This window comes from Charadrius vociferus, unplaced genomic scaffold (assembly GCF_000708025.1).
Source record: "Charadrius vociferus isolate BGI_N301 unplaced genomic scaffold, ASM70802v2 scaffold647, whole genome shotgun sequence".
In the NCBI taxonomy this organism is placed as follows: domain Eukaryota; kingdom Metazoa; phylum Chordata; class Aves; order Charadriiformes; family Charadriidae; genus Charadrius; species Charadrius vociferus.
Genome location: NW_009649585.1, coordinates 128,366 through 153,149, shown reverse-complemented (window position 1 = coordinate 153,149; position 24,784 = coordinate 128,366). Strand labels below are relative to the sequence as shown.

The window sequence follows — 24,784 nt, the reverse complement described above, 5'->3', positions numbered from 1 at the left end:
TTGCCGGCTCATGCTGAGCTTCTGGTCAATCAGCCCCCCCAGGGCCTTCTCCTCAGGGCTGCTCTCCAGCCATTCCCTGCCCAGCCTGGAGTTGTGCTTGGGATCGCTCCGACCCAGCTGTAGGACCTGCACTTGGCCTTGTTGAACTGCATGAGGTTCTCCAGGCTGGGCTCCCATGTGGGTTTGGAAGCACAAAGGCTCTCCATCTTTGGGACTGTATCCCTCAGACAAGGGCTGTCCTCTTCCCAGGAGAGCGGTGGGTGACCTGAGGAGCTGGCTCTGCCCGGGCTGTCGGCACTCTCTGCCTGTCCCACTCATAGAGTCTCTCACCTCTACCAGTTTATCTTTCCACGAGACTTTTAGCAAGTTCAGGACTTTGATGTCTCCGATCTTCCAACTGAAAGAGGCCAATGGGTTCAAGAGCTACTGGAGTGGAGACCGATGGACAAAGTCACTACCTGGACTGTGGACAACACAACTACACGAACTACATAAATCTGCCTGAAAATCTGGCTTAGCAACCCGTGCACCCAATATATTCATACACAAGTGATTTTACACTTGCAAAGCTCTGTTGTCTGATGAGCTGGGGGAGGATTTGAGCACAGGGTTCAGAGCACCCGTGATGGGGTGGGCTGAATCTGGTCCAGCGTCATGGGGTCCTCAGTGTCCATCTGTGCCTTGGCCTCGTGGCTGCACAGGAGGTGGTGAAGGGGCTGTTCCTCCCAGCAAGGACTGAGCCCTGAGCACCCATAAGCCACAGCTCATGGTAGAACTAGTCCCAGCTTGCACCTCATCCCAACGGACTGCCACCTGCAGTGTCCTCAGTCCTGAGCCCTCTCCACCCCTCCCAGTCACCAGGCCGGGCTTGCAACTGGTTGCAGTGGCTTTGTGTCAAGAAATGGAAGGATGCGGTCCCTGGGCTTGTTTTCATCCAGTGTCAGGTCCCATGAGCTTAGAAAGACACATGGGTCATGCTAAGGACCCTTAAATGAATAGAGAGTTGGTAACAGCACCCCTTAGAAGAACTGGAGGTGTCCTCACCTGCCATCACAGGGCGAGGGGTCTCTCAGATAATCCAAACAAGTCTCACCTGCCCAGGCACTGCCTTCGGTATGGGGGTTCATTTAAGCCTGGTAAGGTACAGACCACTGTGGAGGGAGGTTTGAAAATGCCTTTGAGACACTTAAGTGTTTGTTTGAGGGTCAATGCTGCAAGGGAGGTGCAAGGGCTCATTCCCTCCTCCATGCCACAGTGTCCCCGGTTTCTCCTCCAGCCTCTGCTGTGCCAGCTGCCTTGCCATGGGATGTGCACGCTCATGATGCTCTTCAGCACACGGACTCAGGTCAGAGGCACTGTCACTGTCACCTCCACCCCAGAAGCATCCACACAGGTGTGGTTTTGTGGCCAACATGCCCTCCTACCCCTGCCCCTGGCTGCAGATATACTCACTCCTCGGCACACCACCAGCTCAGTTCTGGGAGAATCATGAGCTCCATCAAGACGCAAGACCCCACGCATGGCTCTACATCCCACGCATGGTTCTAATCCCATCCACTGTGAGGCCTGACCAACAGTCAGACCCTTAATCCTTTCTGAATCTTATTTACATTTGCTCTCCAGCATCTGCTGCGTGCTACAAACCTCAGCGCTTGTTGGAAGGTTCAGCTCTGTGCTGGACAGGCATGGTGGAGCACCAGGGACCTGCTGGCCCCTCCACGCCTTGAGCTGTGATAATGGGTCTTTGGACAGCCAGGAGATGTGATGCACCTTAGAGGAGCACTGGGGCAATGCTGCCCTTTCATGACAAGCCAAGCCCTCCCCGTCCCTGCTGCCATCACACATCTCCAAGTGCTGAGCATCACATTACCTTCTGAAGCTCCTCTCTGCGGACTGCTGGTTGGATTTGCCTGGAGAGACGTCTGAGCCCTGCCGGTGGCCGGAGAGGAGGCTGTCTGTCTCTAAGGGGTACCTGCCATCCCCCTCCGAGTGGACACTGGGGGTCTCCAGGAACTCCTTGTCGTTCCATGTGCCCACTGTCCTGTCCAGAGCCTGGTACCTGATCTCTATGGAGATGCTGGTCTGCAACACACAAGAAAGACACAATCAGCCCCCAAGGGCAGCAAAGGGAGGAAGGAAGGTCCTGTGAAATCCGAAAGGTAGGAAGAGCTTTTGCATCAGCTGGCTTGATCTCTGAGCCTTAGTGACCCCAAAGTCTCTTCTTTCCTAGTGCCTGAGACAGTTGGAGAGCAGGGTTTTGGCTTCAGGAGGTGGTCTGACCCTGCTCATGCATGGTGCTGCAGCCTCCCTCCTGCCCAGGGGCCTGATTCACTTGGAGCTGCTGGTGCATCCCAGACCAGCTACATGAGAGATGAGAGACGCCAAAAGCCCTGAACAGCAGACAAACCCTTTGAGCAGCTGAAGGCACCACCAGCAGACGAAGCCAAGTCGCGTTGGTAGGTTTTTCTCTGTGGTGCATCAACTTGTTAAGAACCCGTGCCCTGCTGTTAAGTGCTGGGCTGCCAAGCCCCATGGATGCATGGTGCCTTGCTCCTGCCTGGCCCCATCCCACCCCCCGGCAGGGCAGGGCTTGGCAAGGGATGGACATCCTCAGGATGTTTGGGCAGATCCTGGTTTGGGGAGGGGATCTCCCAGCCCGGCCATGACCAGCCCAGTGGGGGCTTGGGGCTGGGAAGGGACCTGTCATTGTGTCTGTCCAAGCTTGAGCTAAAGCTCCTTCTGGATGAACCAAGTAAGAGTAAGGTCATCTCCGTCTTCTACGTGGTCATCCCCCACTTAGATCCCCGAGATTGCACCAGGCTGCTGCAGCAAATGCAGGGTTGGAGCTCTCGAACACTTTTCCCCAAAAATCTTTCTCTGGATTTAAAATGTGATCGAGTATGTAAGAGTTCATCTCGCTGCAAGGGACGGCTGGCACTACCTCTGCCCTGATGTCCAAAGTCCTTCGAAAAGCACAGCTTTGGACAAAGCAGCCAGAAAAATCTCTCTCCTAAAAACAGATCTGATTTTGAAAGGCAAAGAGCTGCTACAAGGATCAAAGCAAAAGCAAAAACCCTTCTCCACCTCCACTCAGCTTCCACGGAGAAATTTTAAGTTAGATTCTGTGCAAAGGCAATTGGTTTTAGACACGAGGACCAGACGAAAAGGCTAACAGGCTGGAGCGGGAAAATTTATGAGAAAATCTTCCTTTTTTCATCCGTGTGTTTTAAGAGGTGGTACGGCACCCTGACTTGCTCCAACTGCAGCTTGTCAAAGGGATGATACGAAAGGCCCGAAAATACACGACATGGCCCGGAGGGCTTCTGCGCATGTAGCACATGACAGCGAAGGGGTGACTCAAACCCAGCTGGAAACAGAGCTTCGTGGAAGGTTTTGACTGATTTTTGTTCTTCGTATGGCAAAATACAAATCGGAGTCAATCAAACTGATTTGCCACACTGTGCTGACCTCACCAAGCTGTTTCGGATTGTTTAAAAAAACAAATGCAGAGGAGAGACAAAGATCCATGTTGAAACATTAATTTTTCACATTTTTCAAACCACCTCAAGGCTGTTGTGAAACATTTGATTTTGAGATCTCATTTTTAAACTATATTTAAAGGTGTAAAAAACCTTTCAAATAAATGAAAAATTATGGGTGTAATAAACCGAAAGATTTAGGTTTGGGCTGAATAAAATCATCACTTGCCTGAAGGGAAATTAGTAGGTGTACGCTGAAACCAAAAGAAATTTACACTGGAAACAAAACTCTCAATTTAACAGTAATGAAAATTAATGCGCGGAATGATTCACTGAAGGGCTGGTGGATTGCTCTGTCACTGGGCGTTTTAAAATCATATTTATTTGGTCGGGTTTTTTCTTTCACCACTTGAGATAATACAAAATTCTGAGACATCTCAGAGCCCCTCTTGTAGGAGGCCGGGGGCAACGAATGAAATATCCCTCCTGGCTTTATAATTCCTGGCTCTTTTAATCTTTTTGCTACGGCAACTCAATAATGCTATCAGGGCTGGCTGGAAGCTGTCAGCAGCGTTTTGCAGTCAGCCCAGAAAAAAGGAAAACAATTTTCAACCCTTCCTTTGCGTCTGGTTACAGAAAGATGATGGTACGCCCAGAAAGTGCATTCCATGAAATGACGGCGGTGAAGATGCGCCTCTCCTTTCATGCAGGGTTGGGGGCTGATGAAGATGGACACCCTTCAGACCTGTCGCGGTTTCGGCCGGGATGGGGTTGACTCTCCTGCCGGCAGCCGGTGCGGTGCTGCGCTTTGGGTTTGGGATGAGAATAGCGCTGATGGCACATGGGCGGGTTTGGCTGTCGCTGAGCTCTCGAGGCCGTTTCTGCTCCTCACACCGCCCCACCAGCGATGGGCCGGGGGGCAAGAGGAGCCGGGAGGGGACACAGCCAGGACGGCCGACCCCCCCTCAGCACGGGGCTATGCCACGCCATGGGACGTCACGCTCGGGGTATAAAGCCGGGGAAGGAGAAGGACGGGGGGGACGTTGGGAGCGATGGCGTTTGTCTGCCCAAGTCCCCGTTAGGTGTGATGGAGCCCGGTTGTCCCGGGGATGGCTGAGCACCCGCCTGCCGTGGGGAGCGGGGAAGGAATTCCTTGTGTTGTTTCACTTGCGTGCGTGGCTTTTGCTCTACCTACTAAACCGTCTTTATCTCAACCCACGAGTTTTTCCTCACCTTTACTCTTCCAACTCTCACCCCTATCCCAACTCGGGGGGTGAGCGAGTGGTTGCATGGTCCCAGTTGCTGGCTGGGGTTAAACCATGACAACACCGATGTGTCTGCAAAGCATGGCCACCCCAGGCTGGGTTTGGAGGTGGGATGGTAGGACCTCAGTGAGCACAGTCTGCAGGAGGGATTCATGGTGCCAGCCCAGCATCTTGCAGAAACAGAGCTGCGCTGCATTGCAGCACCTCCAGCATCTGTGCCCTGCTTGCCCACTGCCCTTCTGGAGATAATGCACTGCCAGATCTTGTTCAGGTGTCTTTGCAGAGGAAATATGCCTTTAAAATCACAGGTTTTAAGGAGCTGAGAGAGGTGAGGTTTGCCAAGAGGGGACATATGGAGATTGCTTTATTTCCTAATCCTGGAGGTGATTTTTCCAACCCTTGTGCGTGATTTGTCTTTGAGTTTGCTCAACACGAGGAACATGTTGCTTCTGAGTAAAACCTTTTTCTTCACATCTCAAAGGATGAAGAGTGCAGACGGCCAGTTATCCTGTCTCAGCTGATGGGCTTTCCATAGAATCACAGGATGGTTTGGGTTGGAAGGGACCTTGAAGATCATCAAGTCCCACCCCCTGCCATGGGCAGGGACACCTCCCACCAGCCCAGGTTGCCCAAGGCCACCTCCAGCCTGGCCTTGAACACCTCCAGGGATGGGGCCTCAACAACCTCTCTGGGCAACCTGTGCCACTGCCTCACCACCCTCACAGGGAAACACTTCTGCCTAATGTTTAATCTAAACCTGCCCTCTTCCAGTTTAGAGCCATTCCCCCTCGTCCTGTCACTCCATGCCCCAGTAAAAAGTCCCTCCCCAGCTCTCCTGGAGCCCCTTTAGATACTGGATTTCCCCAGAACTCCCCAGATGCTCGTGTGCATCCATATGGCTTGCAGCGGGCAGAACATGGGGTTTTTTATTGTCTTACCCAAGGGAGATCTGTACTCCGGTAAAGCCTGCCTTGTCCAGGCTGCCCCAGTTTTGTTGCAATAGACAACAGTCAGTATTTATGTTTTCCGGAGCGCTTGGTGGATACCAACCAAAACAACTCTAGCGGAGCTGCCACAGAGGAGACATAGACATGAGGTTCTCAGAGGGGAGGTGGTGAGCACAAGTTATCCGGCACGTCAGGCATGGGCTGGGGCAGGTTGTTTCTCCTCCAGGTGCCTCCAGTTAGAAGCCCAAAGCTAATAAAGAGGCGGAGGGTAGCAGACCACTTGCTTTGACCTACAGCGCAGCTACACCAAGCTCCTGGGCAGGCTGTAAGGCACCAGTCAAGGCTGGTACTGCCTCAGGTTAGTCTATTCTAAAAATTTCATCATTATTGACATCGAGAAGTTGCATGTATTTAATTCTCATCCATTGATCTTCCTCTGTCCCCCCTCTGTGGCACTGAAGTGTCTTAAGAATATGGGATTTTCTTTCCTTTGGAGCGTCCCGTGGACTTTAATCAGGCGAATTCTCAGTCTAATTAACTAAGAGAACCATTTTCTCCAACACTGACATTATTGTTGCACCCTGGGTCTGCAACTCCTCCGTTTCTTCTCCCTCCTCTGGACCGTGTTCCTTGTACTTTTATTGGTTTCATTCCCTCTGCCGCCACAGAAGTCACCTCCTGTCTCCTCCTAATGAAACCATTCATCTTTTCATTGCTAATTGCTTGTTGTTAGCACAGAGGGTTGCATGCAATTGCACTTTTCCTTTACGCTGAGTGTAGGAAGCAGCTTATAAAGGAATAAGGAAAAAAAGGCGGGGGGGGGCAGTTGAGTTTTTATGTTTTAATTAAACCACCAGGGTTTTGATAACCAAGAAGACCAGAAGTAGCTGCATTTCCAAGTGTGTTATAAAACTCAGTCTCCATGGGAAACAGCTCCCATGCGATGCGTTAACCAGACAGAAACACAGGGCGGCTGCTCCGCAGACAGGGAGCCTTCTCCTTGGCGGCGGGGGCTCTGCGTGAGGGGTGCAGACCCAGACCAGGGTGGTATTTCTTACCCGGATTTGCCCCAGAGGGGTATAAAAGGTGCTGCACGAGGTATTCCTCATGTGCTACAGGGGTCAGAAAAAAAAGCAGCGTTGAGGTCAGAGAAAAATAACGTACATGTCGAGCATTTCAAGCACCCAGTGCTACTGGTATGGATTAAAGCTGGTCCACTGGTGGCCGGGGCAGAGCCAGTATGGGATTGCTCAGGGGCAGGAGGAGAGCGCTGGGAGCAGAGCTCAGCGCGGCACTGTGGTCAGAGCATCTCTACGGGGATCTGAGGACCACGCGGTGCTCTGAGCTGCTGCGGGTCTCCAGCAGCAGGACCCTCGCAGGCTATTTCCCAGCTGTGCACGAGCGATGTCTCCCTGTCTGGGTGCAGGTTGAACCCGGGCCCATCCTGCTTTGTCCCCACCCTACGCTTCTCACGGCATGCAGAACAGCCAGCACTTGCTGTGCACCCTCAGTCCTGGCTGCCTTAGTCCTTCAGACCAAGAATAACGGGATGAAGCAAAGGTGGATTCAGGTGCGTAACAGAGTTGGGGTTGTTCAGCCTGGAGAAGGCTCCGGGGAGACCTCAGAGCCCCTTCCAGTGCCTAAAGGGGCTCCAGGAGAGCTGGGGAGGGACTCTGGATCAGGGAGGGGAGCCGTGGGACAAGGGGGAATGGTTTGACACTGACAGAGGGGAGATTGAGATGAGATATTGGGAAGAAATTGTTTCCTGTGGGGGTGGTGATCCCCTGGGGCAGGTTGCCCCGAGAAGCTGTGGCTGCCCCATCCCTGGAGGTGTTCAAGGCCAGGTTGGACGGGGCTTGGAGCAACCTGGGCTGGGGGGAGGTGTCCCTGCCCAGGGCAGGGGGGGGGGACAAGATGATCTTTAAGGTCCTCTCCCACCCAAACCATTCTGTGATTCTATGACAACACAGACTTCTCTGTTCCCACAGAAATCCTGACAGATGGACCAATGACTGAAGGGCAGCAGTGGATGCTTATTCCTCATGACCTACCTGAATGGCTGAATTATTGTCGTCTATGAGCGTGTCCGTCACCTCTACCTGCCCTTCCTCCACCACCTTTTGCAGGACCATCCGGAAAGTGCCAATGAGCCTATGGAGCAAAGAAGAGAAAAGTCAGGTGAGCTGTGGTGAGCTCCCACCACCTTTTAATGGAAAAGAGCTTTGCTGGCCAAGTTGCGAGAGCTTGCGTGGCTGTTTTCACTTCCCATTTGCCTTCAGAGGAGGTAGACATGAGATGCAGGATCAGAGCATGGCCAAGGACTCTGGCAGCTGCAGCCAGTGACCCCAGGTCAGCGGAGATGGTGAGCAAAGGAGAAGCCAGGAAAGAAGCCATTTCAAAGTAACGCTGTCAGGAAAAGTAGAGGAGACCTTAGGAACCATCAGTCTCTTATTACTGGGATGCAACTAAGGGAACCCAAACTGGCTTTTTTCATCCTGAATGTCTGCAGTTATATCTGTGCTAGCAAATTGAACAAGGCAAGAACCAGGGCACTGTCCCCCACCCATCTGCACCAGGACATTGTCAGCACAGGCTATGGCATGGGGAGGTCCCAGGTCAACACGCCTGTCCCCAACCCATCCACCTAGGAGGGGTTATCCTGGGGCAGAGCATCCCTGGAGGAGTTTGGATGTGCCCGGTTGTGTGTAGGATGAGTTGAACATCCCAGCTCAGCTGGGTTGGCACAGGGCTGGAGAACAGGGCTCATGATGGTTAGTTTACTTGGATGGACATAGCCTGAAGGAGTGCCATGTGAGTCTGAAAGCTGCTCAGAGGAGAAGACTGAATCTCTTCTGCTAAGGGAGGTCTAATCATAACTGATGCCTGAAGGCTCGTGTCCTTGTCCCAGCCCTCTCCCAGCCTGCTAGGTATCTTCAAGCAATGCAGCAGAGACTCAGGGAGGTTAGGCAGTCTACATCCTGGGGGCTCCCAAGCTCCAACTGGAAAAACCCAAGAGCCAGCTGGTGTGAGGTCACGCTGACCTAGCTCTGAGCACAAGGCTGGACTGGAGATCTCCTGAAATGCCGTCCAGTCTGAATTATCCTGTCATCCTTTGGTATGATCCTATGATCCTTCATCATATGAGAACATCACCTGTAGTGTGCGGGGAGAGCTGCATGCTGACGTTCAGTCCCTGCGTGGTTGTCACACCTCCCAGAGTTGGTGACAGCCTCACCTCAGCCAGGACACCGTGTCCCAGAGCCAGAAGGGCTTGTTAGAATCATAGCATCATAGAACTGCTGAGGATGGAAGGGACCTTTAAGATCATCAAGTCCAACCATTACCCTACCCTGACAAAACCAATTCTAAACCATGTCCCCAAGTACCACCTCTACTCTTTTTTAAACATCTCCAGGGATGGCGAATCCACCCCCTCCCTGGGCAGCCTCTTCCAATGTTTAATAACCCTTTCAGTGAAAAAAAAATCCTAATATCCAATCTAAACCTCACCTGGCACAACTTGAACCCATTTCCTCTTGTCCTATCACTTGTCACCAGGGAGAAGAGGTCAGCCCCCACTGCTCTACCTCCTCCTTTCAGGGAGCTGTAGAGAGCGATAAGGTACGGAGTGATGGTTTAACACATTATTTCCTCCTTCCCAGGTTGTTCCTACTCTTGCGCTGGGTGCCGTTGGTCTGACAGCAGAGCGCTCCCATCTTCCCTTCAGTGGCAAACCCCAACCCCACCGCTGCGCCGAGCAGACCTGCATGCCCTGATCCCCACCACAGGCCGAGATGCATGCTGAGGTGAGGGTATATAACACAATCCAACCACCATGGCCATCCCTCCCCTGAGCATCTGATCACCTCCTAAACTCCCCCAAGAGGAGCGGGATGAAGGCATCTAATTGCTCTCGGTAGCTCTTGCCCGGGCTCGCTGCAGCCTGCTGCTCTCGCAGCTGAGGAGCACAGCACCGCGTGCGCTAAAAGCAGCCACGTTTGTTAAATTACAGGTCCAAACAGATACCACAGGGAGTGGAGAAGCCTGGCGGTCTCTAATAAAAGTCATTACTTATTTGCCAGCTCATGGCTTGTCAAGGAGCCGTGGCTCTTGTGTTCTTCATGTTCTGCTGTTGCACCAGAGGGACCTTCCCAGCCTGAGATGAGCCAGCTACGGATCAACAAGTGACTCCTGACACAGAAAAAGCCCTGAAACAGTGAATGTGGAGCCGTCTGCCTTGCATGTCATCTCCAGCGCCGTGATCCCAGATGACATGCGAAGATATTAAACGGCACGCCAGGAATATGTCTGCAGCGCTATGTCAGCTGGGGCCGGCGAGAAAGCTGCTGCTGATGAAACTTCTTCCTTGCGAGCCTTAAGGCATCGCTTACTGCCACGTGGATTTATCGAGATGTGATTTCAGAGAGGGAGATGAGAACTCCCCGCGCCGTGCGGTGGGATGTTGAGGGCTCCTCTCCTGCCTCTGCCCCCGTGGAAGCCGAGCACCCGATGCCGTGTCTGCCTCGGCAGCCTGCAGACCCGAGATAAATTCAGGGTTTGCGGGTTTGCCCTGGGTCAGTCTGTGGCAGAGCTGAGGATGGGGTTTGTCTCTCCCAGCTCTCCAGCCATCCCCTCATGCTCTGAAGCACAACGCTGGATGGAAGGGCAGGGTCTGCTCAGCCCTGCTCAGCTCCCTGGGCTCTTCGCTGGTTTTGGGGTTTGATTTGCCTGAGTCCTTGAGTCCCCTTTCTGCCAACCCTCTTTTTTTTGGTTTTTTTTGGGGTTTTTTTTTGTTTTTTTTCTGTTCCCCACCCAAATGGCCTTTCTTCGCATGGGTCCCCGTGTCCGCTTGTGCCCACACCTGGGTGCGTGGGGATCAGACACTAGTGCCATGGGTGAAATCAAACTCTGCTGGGCAGTTATCCCGCTGCACACCACTCATTTATAATAATAAGCTACCTGAGGAAATTAATAAACTACCTGAGGAAAACAGAAAAACGACCTTACGGTTGCTCATCCACTTATCTCTCTTTGGCTTGCAGCAGCAGTGGGGAGGTCCTGTTTTCCAACAGACCTTTGATGGGTCCTGCTGTAGCTTGCTGGTGGCACGTGATGTTCCAGGAGCAGAGGAGAGCAGTGGCAGCCCTGTTGTGGTGTGCTGTGCAGGATGGGGCCCTTCCCTGCAGGGCTTTCACCACCCCTCTGCAGCTCCCATGTGCTGTTAATGGGGGGGATCGCAGCACCGAGTGCCTTTAACTCTACCTCCATGGTCTCATGTAGGGCGTTGACCATGAAGACCTCTTCTTTGGGAGCTTCGCATTGCTTTGTGCACAATGAGTAATGCATTGTTGCCTCCCATGGAGACCTGCTTCTTCTCCGAGTTGGGCTTATTGGGGGAAAAGGCTGCCGTACCAGCCTGGTTTTCAGGGTTTGTGAAATAATGTTATTTGCTGTTTCCAAGAGCAGCGGCTCTCTTGTTTTGGAACGGTTTCCTTGAGAGAAGTCTGCACTTTATTTCTCAGGATTGGAGCACAGGCTCAGGGGGGCTGTCCTCTGCTCATGGCTGGGTTCAAACAGGTTTCAGCAGGTCCGTTTGGAGGGATGCTCTTGTGGCCTGAGCTCCAAAATCAAGTTATTTTAGTGCAGTTGCTTACGAGTTAGATGTGTCTGTGAAGGTTGCCAGGCTCAGCTGGTAACGCATTGCGCAGTTCTTGCTCTCACATGGGTTTGTAGCTGTCAGTATTTAATCTGTTTGCTGATGGAACGTCATGAAAATGCATCCCCTTGGGAATGCCACACAGCTCCAAGGTGTGGTGGTGGCTTGTCTGCTCCTCTTAGGTCAAGGTGGACCCAGGTACCTTTGGCTCACAGATTCATGTTCCTCCAGAGTGGCCTGATGAAGGGATAGGAAGCTTCTTGGATGGACACAGTGATGGCACATGTGTCTGTGAGTGGGAGCACCTCTCAGCCATGAGGAAAGTCCACCAAAATGACCTGGAAGCAGCCTGGTCTCCAGAGAACTTACCCTGGGCTCAGGCTCCTTTCCAGCAGCTCTGGTTTGCCGAGTTTCCCTGAGGGAAGAGCCGTGGTTTCAAGACAAGGCGTGCTCCTTTGCTGAGGGACATGGTATGACTGCCACGGCACTGAGGAAGAGCCGAGATTTTGCTTGTCTTTCCAGTGGGCTGTGAGTACACAGAGAGTCTTCAAAGCTCAGCTACCATCAACCAACCACGTCTCTGACACCAGAGCTCACCGAGTTCAGGCAGATAACTGAATTTTCCTGATCAATTTAATGCTCTGGAAAAGCTGACTTACATAAGACTGCAATTCACCTTCCACTCCAGTATCCTCAGGCTGATGGAGGATGAACAACGCTGGGCGTTCCTGGTTTCCAATGCAGCTGCAGAGGCTGCTCTGAAGAGGTTTCAAGCCGCCTTGCCCTATTTCGCAATGGCAGGGGGTAGGGATGTGCCTGTACCCGCTTCTCCCTGCCTGAACATCTCTTGGGTTCCCCTCTGAAAGCCCCTGCTGCCCAGTGCTCACAGCTGCTGCTTTAGCAACGAATCAGCGCAGGGCTGAAATGTTTCCTGAGGGATCTCGTGGCAGGGCTCGGGGCTTGTTGTTCGAGAGCCAGTACGTTTGAATCTGTTGGAACAGGCTGCCCAGGGCGGTGGTGGAATCGTCGTCCCTGGACGTATTTAAAGGATGTGTAGACGTGGTGCTGAGGGACATGGCTTAGTGGTGGTTTTGGCAGTGTTGGGCTGATGGTTGGACTCGATGACCTTAAAGGTCCCTTCCAACCTAGACAATTCTATGATTCTAATCAAAGACATCCCACACTGAGTAAGATCATCACCAACTATGGATGAGTTTGACCATGGCATTATCCAGCTAAGCCTCAAAAACCTCCATGGATGGAGACACCCCCATCTCCTTGCTGGTCTGTTGAGGCTGCACCACCCTCCTGGGCAAGAATATTTCCCTGATATCCAAGCTGAACCTCCCACAATTCTATGATTCTAATCAAAGACATCCCACACTGAGTAAGATCATCACCAACTATGGATGAGTTTGACCATGGCATTATCCAGCTAAGCCTCAAAAACCTCCATGGATGGAGACACCCCCATCTCCTTGCTGGTCTGTTGAGGCTGCACCACCCTCCTGGGCAAGAATATTTCCCTGATATCCAAGCTGAACCTCCCAATCCCCCAAAGCCACAGTCTGTGGCTGTTCCTCCTTGTCATTCCACCTGTCACTATGGGCGTCTCTGTAACTCCCCTTTGAGTAGCTGCAGGCTGCTGTTAGGTCGTCCCTTGGTGTCCTCTCCTCCAGACCAACCAAACCCTGCTATCTCCACCTCTCCCTGCAGGTTGCATTCTCCAGGTCCAGTCAGTTGAGGGTATGGTTATGGTGGTGGTGGTAGTTTCAGCTGACAGCTGGTGGTGTTGACCCCTCTGAAGAAGCAGCTGAAGTCTTAAATGGGTCATGACAAGACTTTGCAATGAATTGGTGCCTCCAGGGAACACCATTCCATGGGAAATACCTAAAGGTATCGTAAGAAATACGCTGCGGGAATGAGGGGCTCTTCCAGTTCCTCTAAACCCCCTTGCTGGTGGTGGTGGGACAGGGCACAGGGGAGGCTGGCCTGAAAGAGGAGGGCTCTGCTACGCGGTGGTGACAATGTATGTGAATCTCCCTGGTGCTTTGCAGTTAATGAAGGCCCCCACAGCGGGCAGGTCTGAGAGACCACAGATCAGCTCATCTCACAACATGTCAAGTCTTAATACCAACAGCGCTTTAGAAACAGGAGTAACTGGGGGGTTTCTCCGGTGTAGGTGTTGTGGCTTTGCCAGGAGGGGTACGAGAGCTGCAGCAGTTTGTGTGTGCTCAAGGCTTTATGGCATGGTAGGACCTGTATAAACTGGGAGAGGGCAGGTTTAGATTAAACATTAAGAAGAAGTTTTTCCCTGTGAGGGTGGTGAGGCACTGGCACAGGTTGCCCAGAGAGGTTGTTGAGGCCCCATCCCTGGAGGTGTTCAAGGCCAGGCTGGAGGTGGCCTTGGGCAACCTGGGCTGGTGGGAGGTGTCCCTGCCCAGGGCAGGGGGGTTGGAACTCGATGATCTTCAAGGTCCTTTCCAACCTAAACCATTCTGTGATTCTATGAACAACACACCCCTTCGGGGGTTCTCCCTGAGAGCATCTGGATCTGACCCTGTCAAACCAAATAACAAAAAGGGGACACACACACACACACACCCCCAGGAGTCAAACAGGGTGCAAACGTCTCCAAGAGGCACTTCATGCCCAGCCCTCCGTGCTTGCCCAGGAGCGTGGCTGTGGGATGGGACGCCAGAGTCAGGCGACATCTCCGCATGAGAACAGGACGGCGGGGATGTGCCAGGCAGAGGGACCCATCAAGACAGCGTGTGCCCCAACTGCAGCAGAGAGCCGGGAGCCCCTCCTGACCCTCCCAAACCGATTGGCCAGACACCTCCTGCTTCTGCGACCTGCTGTGGTGCTGCCTCTCTCTGGGACAAGGTCACCCGAGAGAAGCCCAGAGGCTGCAGCAGCATCACCACCTCCGTCTCCACCACCTCAATGCTCTCCCCAGCTGAGCTACAGTTGAAAGCACCTGCGATTGCTGGGAATTGCAGGCTGCTGCTATTGTGGGAGAGGATAAGAAGAGGTATGTCACAGCCAGTCCCAGTCCCGTGGCAGCTTTTCCCCAGGTGCAATATCTGGAGGGTGACAACAGGCAAAGAGGGGATGCTCCCATCTCCTGAGAAGTCAGTGAGTTGTAGGTCCTTTCAACATCCCCTTAGCACGTCTTTGCAACCCTTTCAGCCTGATTTATAGAATCATAGAATCACAGAATGATTTAGGTTGGAAGGGACCTTGAAGATCTTCAAGTTCCAATCTCCCTGCTGTGGGCAGGGACACCTCCCACCAGCCCAGGTTGCTCCAAGCTCCATCCAGCCTGGCCTTGAACACCTCCAGGGATGGGGCCTCAACAACCTCTCTGGGCAACCTGTTCCAATGCCGTACTACCCTTAAAGTGAAAATTTTCTTCCTAATGTTTAATCTAAACCTGCCCTCTTCCAGTTTAGAGCCATTCCCCCTCGTCCTGTCACTCCATGCCCCAGTAAAAAGTCCCTCCCCAGCTCTCCTGGAGCCCCTTTAGGCACTGGAAGGCGGCAATAAGATCTCCCCGGAGCCTTCTCTTCTCCAGGCTGAACAGCCCCAACTCTCTCAGCCTCTCCTCATGGGAGAGGTGCTCCAGCTCTCTCATCATCCTCGTGGCTCACCTCTGGACACGCTCCAGCAGGTCCATGTCCTTCTTCTGTTGGGGACTCCAGAGCTGGACGCAGTACTCCAGGTGGGGTCTCACCAGAGGGGAGTAGAGGGGCAGAACCCCCTCCCTCGCCCTGCTGGCCACACTTCTGATGCAGCCCAGGATTATGTGCCTCTGCGCTCCCCAGCACTGCTCGCCGACCTCGGGCCAGCTCGTCTGCGTGAGTGCGAATTATTGGGAAGATGCCGCAGCATTAGGCTCGGGATAACGTGGACCCCTCCCAACCCGCTTCCCCTGGCAGGCAAGAGCCAAGCAAAAGGCAATGAAATATTCAGCACTTGCCCACACAGCCTTTCATTTCCAAGTGTTTCATAATTCATCAAGTGCCCCGCTCCCCTCCCTGGCATTTCTGCTGATGGAAAGAGAGGGAGTTTTTCTGGGTCACTCGTAATTTTATCAGACTGTAGGAACATCTCTTGTTTCAAACCCAGCCCGGCCGGTTCGGTGCTTGGAGCTCGCTCAAAGCCTTGGATCGGGGCAGTCTGGGGCTGCTGCGCACCCCATGGCATGCTGCATTTTGCTCTTTGCCCTTTTGGCACATGCCATCTTTCAACGAAGCCGCCTGTGTGCCCAGTGCAGCTCAGGAGGGATGGTGGCTGGGGGTGATGGTGAAGCCCACCAGGCATTGCCGGCGCCGAAGTGCCCACTCTGTCCAAGCAAAGGCTCTGAGGCCAAGACGGCCATCTGGCTTTGCTAAGAGCATCCTCCAGCCCACAAAGTCCTGTCTACCCTCTTCCCCTCTTCCCCTCTTCCCCCTTCAGCCTTTGGATGCTCTTTGCTCCCTGGGCAAGTTCTGGTCCTGCAGCCAGGGAGAGCCTCTGGTGGGGTGGCAGCATCTCCATCCATCCATCCATCCATCCACCCGTCATCAGATCCTGGGAAGTGACAAAAGGCAAATCATGGCATGTCTGTCCAGGTTTGGTCTGGTCCCCACCTCCAGAAACCTCTCACAAGGTAGGGTGGGGAAAGCAGAGAGATGCCGCTGTTTTTAACCTATTGCCAGGCCCCCAAAAGCCTGGGAGACTGGAAAGAAGGCTCAGCTGCCCAAGGGAGGATCCAACCCGCACTGAGCGTAAAGACCTCAGGAAGAGTTGGTCTCCTGCTCCTGCACCACTCGGAGTGGTTGGCTCCATCTAAATTAGGGAATTAAGTGCTGCCTGGGCACTGTCCCTCACCCATGCACACTGGGATGCTGCTGGCCAGGGTTGGCCAGGCCAATGCACCATCCCCAGCCCATCCCAGGGATGCAGGGGTTAGCCAGGGCAGCCCCAGGGTGGTTTGGAGAGGAGAACTTCCCCTTGGCCATGGCCAACCTAGCCGGGAGCTTGGGACAGAAAAGGATCCTGGTGATGTCTGCATAGGGCACTAGGATAGATGGAGAAATTGGGTCAGGCCCTAATCAAAGCTCTGGGACTGAGATTAGGATTTTAATCTGATGGAAAACAGGAAAAAAAAAATAGAAAAATAAAAAAAAAAAGTGACCATGCTGAACCATTATACAACGCATCCCCCCATCCTCGCCTGCTCCCCACCCAAATGAACTTTCAAGGCTCGTCATGCTCCAGAGTGGCTGAGACAAACCCACGAATATCGTGTGGAGAATTAAGGCAGGCAGGAGGAGCCATTGCATCTTCCTGCTGCCTTCCCCCTGCCGGGACGCCTTCCCACCCCCCCGGCACTACAACCTGCAAACGCGGAAGGATTTGGTTGCAAACCCCCACCACCACCCCAAAGCAGCATCTCCCAACTCCTGCAGGGTGGCTGCAACCCAGAGTACACCCTGAGCGCCGCCTTGCTCGCAGGTGTCCCACTCAACCTGGCACCCGCCCAGAGGGCAGAGGAGATCTGAGGGCTCCTGGTCCTCAGGGACAGTCTCCAACCTGGAGGCATGGTGGGGACGGAGAGCAGTTCTCCCAAACACCTGACCGGCGCACAGTCTACCCTGGATTAATGACCTACTGCAGTGCGAAACAGGCAGCATGGGACACGACCAACATCTGGGCTGCTCAAAGAGATCATGGGAGATGCTAATCTTTTGGACCATCAGTGGGGCTTAGACCACCACGCGGCTCAGCCCCACTCAGCTAAAATCTGCTGAGATGATGATCCTTGGGTCCAGAGGAGGCCACGAAGATGCTGGGAGGGCTGGAGCCCCTCTCCTATGAGGACAGGCTGGGAGAGGTGGGGGTGTTCAGCCTGGAGAAGAGAAGGCCAAAAAGGGGAGACCTCAGAGCCCCTTCCAGTGCCTAAAGGGGCTCCAGGAGAGCTGGGGAGGGACTTTTTACAAAGGCATGTAGTGACAGGACGAGGGGAAATGGCTCTAAACTGGAAGAGGGCAGGTTTAGATTAAACATTAGGAAGAAAATTTTCACTTTAAGGGTGGTGCGGCATTGGAACAGGTTGCCTGGAGAAGTTGTTGAGGCCCCATCCCTGGAGGTGTTCAAGGCCAGGCTGGATGGAGCTTGGAGCAACCTGGGCTGGGGGGAGGTGTCCCTGCCCAGGGCAGAGGGGTGGGAACAAGATGATCTTGAAGGTCCTTTCCAACCTAAACCATTCTATGATTCTATGATTTGTCATCTCCAGTCGTGATGGCCACCAAATTCCTACTTCTTGATCCATGATCAGGCCACCTCTTCCTTCCCTTACTGACAAGCCAAAGAGATAGAGCTGCTGATGGCTTCAGGGTCAGTTTGAACAGCTTTGGCTGCTCCTCTCTAACCAACCCCGTTTTTCCATCACCTTTCTGAAGAGGTGAGCTCTGAAACTAGACACGATTTTTTTTCCTGGTCGCACTGAGGCACATAACGCTGTTATTCCCGGGGCTGCCAAGCAATTGCAGCAGCTCCATACCAGCTTTCCCACGCGCGGCATCCTTGCCCGTGCTGCTAGGCGTAACCGCTCCCTGCACGTGGGGAAGTCTGGTCCCCGCAGGGCTCCTCCGGCTGCCAGCATCCTCAAGGAGGAATCCCTGCCTGCACTCACCCCCAAGCCCCGCTCACGTGCGTAACACCTTCAAGCACCCGCCGTGTCAAATTTCCCCAGAATTTTTCATTTCTTAATCAAAATATTGCGTGACACCAAGTCAAACACGGTGCGGAAGTCTAAGTATACCCAAATTACCACTTTAGCAACCAGATCTGCAATCTCATCCCCAATTAGTTACCTGACAGGGTATATTGCAATATGACAGGGCTGACTGGCACTCATTATGTTATTCCTCTTGTCTTCCAGGGTGAAAAGAAAATCCATTTATATTTAATGAGAATTTTTTTCTTTTTGCAAGGGTTTGCTGAAAAAAAGTCAATTCACCGAAGAACTTTTGATACCCGGAGGCTGCTGAGCTGGAACAGTTGTTGTGTCCCACGTTTCACCAGGTTATCCGAATGTTAACAAAACAAAAGTAATTACGTACACTCTGACTTGCCTACCGCGCAGGCTGGGTGCGAAGAGGGCAATTAGGAGGGAAGTGATTTAGGAAGCTTTAACTTAAAGAGCAGATGATGACAGATGAAACTGCAATTTGGCTAGACAGGGAAAAAAGCTCTTCATTTCGGTCCGAGCTCCAGGGCACTCATCGCATAAGCCGCAAGAGGAAACAATTTGCATTTATCAGCGCTGCCCAAACACGGGTTTGTACATAAATACAGGCACTGAGGCTTCCAAACGTACCGTCAGCTGTGCCGGTATCCAACAGCAACTCCCTTTCAGCTCATTTACTTTATGCTTTTCCAGCCTGAGCTCCTGGAGAGCCATTGCCTCTCCCTCCCAGGTACCCCAAGGAGCTTCACAGACCAACCAGACCGACCCTCATGCTCAACAGAGCAGCTCCCTGGTTTCTCGTCACACATTTTTGGACCCCTCACACATCTTTGGTCTTCCAGCCAGTCCTGTCTGCTTGAAAAGAGGGGACACTGAGATGAGATATGAGGAAAAAATTGTTTCTTGTGAAGATGGTGATCCCCAGGCGCAGGCTGCCCCGAGAAGCTGTGGCTGCCCCATCCCTGGAGGTGTTCAAGGCCAGGCTGGAAGTGGCCTTGGGCAACCTGGTCTAGTGGGAGGTGTCCCTGCCCAGGGCAGGGGGGTTGGAACTCGATGATCTTCAAGGTCCCTTCCAACCCAAATCATTCTATGATTCTATGATTCCATGAACTGTCCCAGCTGCGCTCTCACCCTGCTCACATTACTCTGGCTTTCGGTGAGCCAAGATGATTTGCAGCTCCTCCTGGGAAGTCTGGACTCCGCTAATCTCCATCTCTGCAGCTTCCCTCCTCCACGGGGATCAGCGTTGCAGCTCTTTGTTCACGTGCCAGCCTTGTCTGCAGAACCAGACAAGTTGTATGACATGGTATCGCTCACAGAAAGGCTGAGCTGATACCTCCGTAGACATCTCGGCTGATTAGCTTGCATCTCTGACATGGTATGGAAACTTCTGCCTTCCCAGGTTCCTGCCCCTGGTGACATCAGTCCTCCCAGGTCATAACCAAGCACACCTTGTCCATCTATCTTTTACCCTCCGTGGAAGGTGATGCTAGAAACTCTTAATGAGACTTCAGACTTGTTTGCTGCAGCCATCCCATTGCAAGGGGTTCCGTGCAGGAGAAAGGTTTCAGGTAGATGATACATCTGCTTGCGGACCAGGCAGCTGTTGGTGTACCACAGGCACCAGCCCTGAGGGCTGGGAAGATGCACTGGGCTTTATGAACCTTGGGCTCTGGAGCACTTGCCACCCTTGTGAGAGGAGACCCCACTCACTGGACTGATCCCTACCAGACGTACTTTGCACCAACTGGAAAAAAACTGTGACTAGGGTCTTCCTCTGAGGTGAATAATCCCACAGCTCAAGAAGCGCAATGGACAATGGAGAAGAAAAAAAGTGCAGATTTAAGAAAAAAATTGAAAAGAACGAGTGTAGCCCATGGGTCAGAAGGGCTGGGGAGCCTGGGCTTTCAGGAGGACAAATCCATTTGTAATGATAACCCAGATACACCAGGAAGGACCACAGTCCATCAAACCTTGTCATCCCAAGTATGAGTTGTCTGGCCTACATAAGATGTCCACCTTAGGCCTCCTGGGGCCAGAGGGGATATCTTTGTGTTCAAGAAACTCACACAGATTTTTCTTCCATGAAGATGTCAGATTGAGTTTTGAAACTAAATTTTCAGTGTTCACCGGATCTTGTGGTGGGGTTCTCCACAGCCCACCCAGCATCACCTGAAGACCCACTGCATCCTGAGCCTGCCTCCTGCTACCTCCATCTTCACGTCTTCCAAGTTCTTCTACTGAAACAGATGATGCATAACTGCTTCCTCCCCAGTTTAACCTTGTGACTATTCATTATGTCCTCTTTTGAACTGGAGTAATTTAAATATAAAAATTTAAATATAAGAGCCGTGCCAGAGAACAGAGTCTGTTCCATTGGGTCCTTTTTGCTTCTGTACAGTTAATAACACAAAACCAAAGGACTCTTACAACTAACAGCTTGTTGCAAAGACAGCCTGTAACAACATTGGGGAGTGAATTTCTGCGTCCTCAGAGCTGAAAGGATTAGTGGAAAAAGTTGTTTTAATGATGTTTGGATAATCAAGGTTACTGGGTTGCTCCCACCTACTAAGACAGGTGTAAGAATCCCTCCAGGAGACCTGCCCGGTCTGGACTTCGTGTAATAAAGTTTGGGGATCCAAATCACACATGAAAATGACAAATATAAACCCTGAGTTGGGCAGGTGGCCCCCAAATCCCATAAGATCCTTCCACATGATTTTTTTTTTTTTTTCTCTTACTGATGAAATTAGGAAGGGACCCTCAAAAATTGTTTGGGACTGAGGCAAAAGCGTGAGGCTGGTGTGCCATGATCCTGTGTAAACCCGGGTCACAAGCGTACTCAGTTTTGTTCAAAGAGATTTAATTGTTTTCTGCCTTTTTGTGGACTGGAGGCATCCCTCATCCAGTGCCGTGGTGAGTCAGACGCAGACCGCTGGATGCCACCTCAGGGTATCTCTGGGACCTCCCACACTGAGAGGGAAGGAAATGGGGGGAACCGCATCTCCTGCATCCCTGACGATGCTCCAAGGGCTGCAGCTCAGACCTCTGAGACGTCTAAGCGAGCTGGGCAGGGGAAAGGCTCGCCCAGCTGCGGTCCAAGCACCCTCTCAGGGAAAACGCGGCACCTTCTGGTTTGCGAAACGCAGCTCTTGCAGCATCCTACCTGCCCAGGGTCTGCCCGCCAAGCACCGCTCTGCACGGGGAGGGCACTCCGATGAGAAGGGAAACCTACGGCACCAGCGTTAATAATTTTTTTTTTCCATTATATTCTTCCCACAGCGACTCTGCAGCAGATTGTTTTCCACCGATGAAAAGGTGAGCACCCTGGCTTCTGCAAGTTGGAGGCAGTTTCATACAAAACGACGCGAATCCCATCAAGATCTTAATTGCTGGAGAAGACAGAGTACAAAGGACAAAACAAAGCTCTATTTTTATGCCAGAGAGCACAGCGCTGTATTAAAAGCCTTTGGTATTGGTCTCTTTGTCTCTCTGTCAGGTAAGGAGAGCCAGCTCCTGTCTCTTCCCCGTGGGTATCGGTTTCCTGCAGGGGGATGTTATCTGTGCCCCCACCCCTGCGTCGCCCATCAGGCCGGCGGGGACCCGGCGGGTTCGTAACGTGGCTTTTGGTCTTTGGCCAGATCCAGTTACCGCTTCTCGCCCCGGAGAGGAAAACAGTGACATAGAGGAAAACAAACCACCCCAAAGCAAAAGCTCTTCGGAGCCTTCCTCACCCTTAAGGGATGTGGCCGTTAACTGGTGGTGTCCTGGTTTTATGCCCAAAGGAAACATGTGGCCCAGAAGAGGCTTGTCCAGGCTGTCCCAGCAGGTCAGGAGTGGGAGCAGCAGCAGGGACCAGACCTCCTGCCTCAGGGATGGTGCTCCGTGGCTGCTGCACCACACAGCCATCCTCTCTGATGTCTCACCTCCACTTGCTTCTTGCATCTCCGCCTCTCCTGTGCATACAGTCCTCCACCCCATGTCATTCATACATGTCCCACAGTTGTCTTCCTCTGCTCAGACACACTCAAATCCACATCTGGGACCTCGCATCATGGACCTGCCTCCTGCTCTTGCCTTCTCCGAGGGCTCTTCACTGTGGGACCACATCCTGTGAATTTTCACCCATCTTGAAGGTATTTTGTAGGTCTCCCCAGAGGACCAGAAGAGATGAACCGAGTTCCAGTAGGAACTTGGTACTTTTACCCAGGTCATCCCACCATGCAGCAGTTATTTGGCTTCACCACGTGCTTTCCAGGATGGGATACACGGCATCAGATGAAGCATCTCACGTCTGCAGGATGGGTGTGTAGGACCCATTTTTCACTCTGAGGGTGGTGGTGAGGCACTGGAACAAGTTGCCCAGAGAAGCTGTGGAAGCTCCATCCCTGGAGGTGTTCAAGACCAGGTTGGATGGGGCTTGGAGCAACCTGGGCTGGTGGGAGGTGTCCCTGCCCAGGGCAGGGGGGTTGGACGGAATGGTCTTTAAAGGTCCCTTCCAACCCAAATGGTTCTGTGATTCTATGATTCTATAACCCACGATTATTGGTCCTTCTCTTGTGTGGAGCATTTTCAACCAGTAAATTAACCATGGGCAGGATGTGGCCGTGTCCCTCATCAACCTGCACCAGGACAGGGAATCCCTGGGCTGGTTTGGATGGGTCTTGGCTGGAGGACAGAGTCCCAGCCTGGGGATGCCCTGCCCAGTCAGGGGCTGGAGACGGGTTTCTGAGCTGGTGTCACCACTGGTCTAGCCCATTTGAGTTGTCCTCATGAACTATCTCCTCAATTCCATGCTCTGCCCCTTCCTTTGGGCACGGCTCTCAGGGACAGCTACCATCCCAGAGCCGAGACCCACCGGAGCCCACGGCCCTTCCAAGGAGCCGACACGCAATCAGCTGCTCTAAGGAGGCCGAGGCACCGGCTGGGCCGGGAAAGGATTATCTTACCAGCTAATTAGCTGCATGCTGATGGCCACTGAGGCAGGAAACAAAAGCAACTCAATGATCTGGGCACTGGGCCCCTCCATTATTCAGGGTGGACCTGCATCAGGTGTCATGACTTTATCTGGGGCTTTGATAAATAGCACTAATCAGCTGCACATGAATTATTCAGAGACCGCGGCTCACCTTTCCGAAACCCAGCGCTAGGGCTCTGCTTCTCCCCGCTCCTCTCCCTCCTCTCCAAGACTTATGTCTGTCCGTCCTCCTCCTCCTCCAACTCCTTTCTGTGCAAGGAGGATGGGCTGTAGCTACAGCACTGGCTTGTGACCCGGGGCTTTAATTTTTTTTTGTTTTGTGCCACAGATCCCCTCCATTCCCTTGAGGCAGCATCACTGCCGGCGGTGGGATGGGGCCAGGTTCCTTGGCTGTGCCTTGGCGCTAATATCTTGGTGTGGACGTTTCTTAGCCAGCAGGAGGAATGCTGTGAGTCTGAACATAAACTCCTGGCGAATCCCTTGATATTTATGCCTTGGAGTAGTCTGTTCTGCAGATTGATTCCTGCCATGGATGCTCAGATCTGAAACGTATTCCTTCCTCCATCAGTAGGCAGCTTATAGGGTTGGACTAAGGCTGTTCTGTCGTTGCCTTCTTTGGGGTCCTGGTTGCCTTCTGCTTCAGGGAACCTCAGCCTTTTCAGCCCATCCTTCAGCCACAGCCAGTTCTCAGTTCCTTGTGCCCAAAACACGTCGCCCTGACACTGGACATGCCTTGCTGCTCCTGCCTCTCCCAGACCCCTCTCCAGCTGTTGGGGGTTCAGCTCCATCACCTAAACATGAGTACCTGTTGCCACGCATTTGTCCTGGGATGTCTGAGACAAACACAGGGCTGGCGGATACAGCTTTGGATCTACAGGAGACATGGGTCCTTCCAGAAGCCGGACACTCAAAGGGCACTGGAGATCCATGTGGGCACCTAAGCTGAGCCCTACCTCCCCACGGACACCTACACTGCAGTGAGAGGAGATGAAGCCCCTCTTGAAACCCTGCTTCCCAGGGAAGATGTCTTGTTTGGTGTTTGCTGAAGGGGCTCTCTGATCTTGGCTCCTCTCCTGGGCTGGGCTGCCGGGATGAGCCACTCCAATGGCCCAAAGCAAAGACGAGCAGCAAAGAGAGCACACCGTGTGGGGCCTCTTAATTGCCGAGGGTCAGACTGGACACATACTGTCACAGACAGGCGTGGAGGTTCATTTTACCACTGTCTGCAAATGCCAGCATGAGGAAACTGTTTCTAACCTGAAGGGCTTTGTAATTCAGTAGAGAGAGACAGAACAGGTAATTAAACTCTGGCAAACATCTGCAGGGAGGTGCTGGACAATCCACCGCTGTGCTGGATGCTCCACTGCTGTGCTGGACACTCCACCACCGCCCTGGGCAGCTGGTCTGAGGCTGCCGTGAACCTGGTCCAGATACATCCTACAGCAGGGCGGGAGGAGACTCTAACCTGGGAGGACAAGCTCAGCATTTCAGTACTTAAAGTGGGCTTGTAAGAAAGATGGGGACTGACTTTTTAGCGAGGCCCGCTGCCATAGGACAAGGGGTGATGGCTTTAAACTAAAAGAGGGGAGATTTAGACTGAGTATCATAGAATCACAGAATGGTTTAGGTTGGAAAGGACCTTGAAGATCATCTAGTCCAACCCCCTGACCTGGGCAGGGACACCTCCCACCAGCCCAGGTTGCCCAAGGCCACCTCCAGC

The 24,784-nt window shown here is 52.8% G+C and overlaps 1 protein-coding gene across 1 annotated transcript in view; it reads right to left on the bottom strand.

Annotated features, from left to right (window-relative positions):
- The window catches only part of OTOF (otoferlin), a 134,566-nt gene that overhangs the window by 69,642 nt on the left and 40,140 nt on the right, over positions 1 to 24,784 (bottom strand). The window contains exons 4-5 of the mRNA XM_009890366.1: positions 7,743 to 7,842; positions 1,871 to 2,082 (exon numbers count right to left, since the gene is read on the bottom strand). Coding sequence (XP_009888668.1) covers positions 1,871 to 2,082; positions 7,743 to 7,842 — 312 coding nt within the window. The remainder of the gene's footprint in view (positions 1 to 1,870; positions 2,083 to 7,742; positions 7,843 to 24,784) is intronic.